This window comes from Chaetura pelagica, unplaced genomic scaffold (assembly GCF_000747805.2).
Source record: "Chaetura pelagica isolate M959 unplaced genomic scaffold, ChaPel_1.0 scaffold3, whole genome shotgun sequence".
Lineage (NCBI taxonomy): Eukaryota > Metazoa > Chordata > Aves > Apodiformes > Apodidae > Chaetura > Chaetura pelagica.
The window spans coordinates 6,712,794-6,714,185 of NW_009952974.1; the positions used below are offsets into that span (position 1 = coordinate 6,712,794).

Genomic DNA, 1,392 nt, shown 5'->3' on the forward strand with positions numbered 1-1,392 from the left:
GGGGAGGTGAAGTTAGTGCTGCTCTCCTCCCCTGCTGGGAATGGTGCCTTGAGGTTAGGGCAGCTTGTCAGCTATGGGAGGGCTGCCTAATGGCAGGCCTGGGACAGGAGCAAGGCTTCATTCTTGTTGGAATGAAATTTCGTGTTATCTGATCTGACAGTCCTAGGTGAGATCATCACCCAGACAAAAAGGTCTTTCAGCCCTTGGATCTGGGATGATTAGCACAGCAGCAGCCTGTGGGAAGAGCAAGTCACCAGGCCCCTCAGTAACCAAGTCTGGTTCTGTCACCCAAGTCTGGCTTTGTCACAGGGCTGGCAAGCTGCCAGGCAGGAATCCACAACTGCTTTCAGAATCCAAGGGCAGACTGGATCTTGAAATCAGTTGAGCAGCTGGACCGCCCTTGTCTGCCTCCCAGCTCTCTCCTCCGTTTGCTTTTTCCAAGCACTGAAGTAGCATCGTGCAGTTTCTTACAGTGCTGTCATCTCTGGGGACGTGGCCTCAACTGCATCCTCCAGCATGTACAGCTGTGTCCAAGCTGCTGTGGGAGATGGGGAAAAGTGCTGCTAAGCCCTGTGTTTAAAGTCACAAGCACTGCTTAATCTTAGTGTGTGTCACGGGAAACATGTCTTCATAGAGGGCAAAATAGGCATTTGGAGCAGCACACCCTGAAGCCTCCAGCAGTGGAGGAACCTGAAGCCCTTTGGTAGTCTCAGGAGGCACTAACATTTTGTGTTGCTCCCTTGCAGTGCTGTTCCCTCGTCACACCAATGCTGCTGCCAGAGACAACACCATAAACCTGATCCACACATTCCGGGACTACCTGCACTATCACATTAAGTGCTCAAAGGTACGGAGGGGATGGGGCTGGGGGAGGCAGGGTAACTTTGATCCATCTGACCTGGGTGCTGCTGGGGAGGAGCACAGGGCAGGGCTGCCCCTCTTGAGAACTTGCTAAGGTCCAGCATTGCCCTCCTCAGTCACACACACAGGATGGTAAGTAATGCACCATCACCTTTTCCCTGCTTTTTGGCACAGGCAGCACCTGTTTGCTTGCCATCCTAGCAGCAAAGTAGGATTTTTTTCCCTTTTGGATCTGGTTTCCTTCCTTTCTGGGAAGAGAAATGAGGGTAATTGTTCAGAAAGAACTGGCTTGGACAGGGCTCAGGCAGGAATTTTTGCTGTTACTTCCCAAATTCCCCTCATAGCACTACAGCTGTGCAGAGCTAGGTGCTTTCCCAACAAGGAGCAGGAAGAAAGCTCCTAGCCTGTGTCCTGATACCTCAGCTATGAGGACAAGATCTTCACATGTCCCTATTTTGTCCTAATGAAACACAGGCCTATATTCACACGCGTATGAGGGCGAAAACGTCGGATTTCCTCAAGGTGCTGAAC

At 51.5% G+C, this 1,392-nt stretch overlaps 1 protein-coding gene across 1 annotated transcript in view; it reads left to right on the forward strand.

Annotated features, from left to right (window-relative positions):
* Window positions 1-1,392, forward strand: part of ARPC2 (actin related protein 2/3 complex, subunit 2, 34kDa) — a 10,685-nt gene that overhangs the window by 7,859 nt on the left and 1,434 nt on the right. Inside the window, 3 exon segments of the mRNA XM_009996244.1 lie at window positions 747-847; window positions 1,336-1,389; window positions 1,391-1,392. The exon segment at window positions 1,391-1,392 is cut by the window's right edge and continues 63 nt beyond it. Of these exon segments, the coding sequence (XP_009994546.1) occupies window positions 747-847; window positions 1,336-1,389; window positions 1,391-1,392 (157 nt within the window).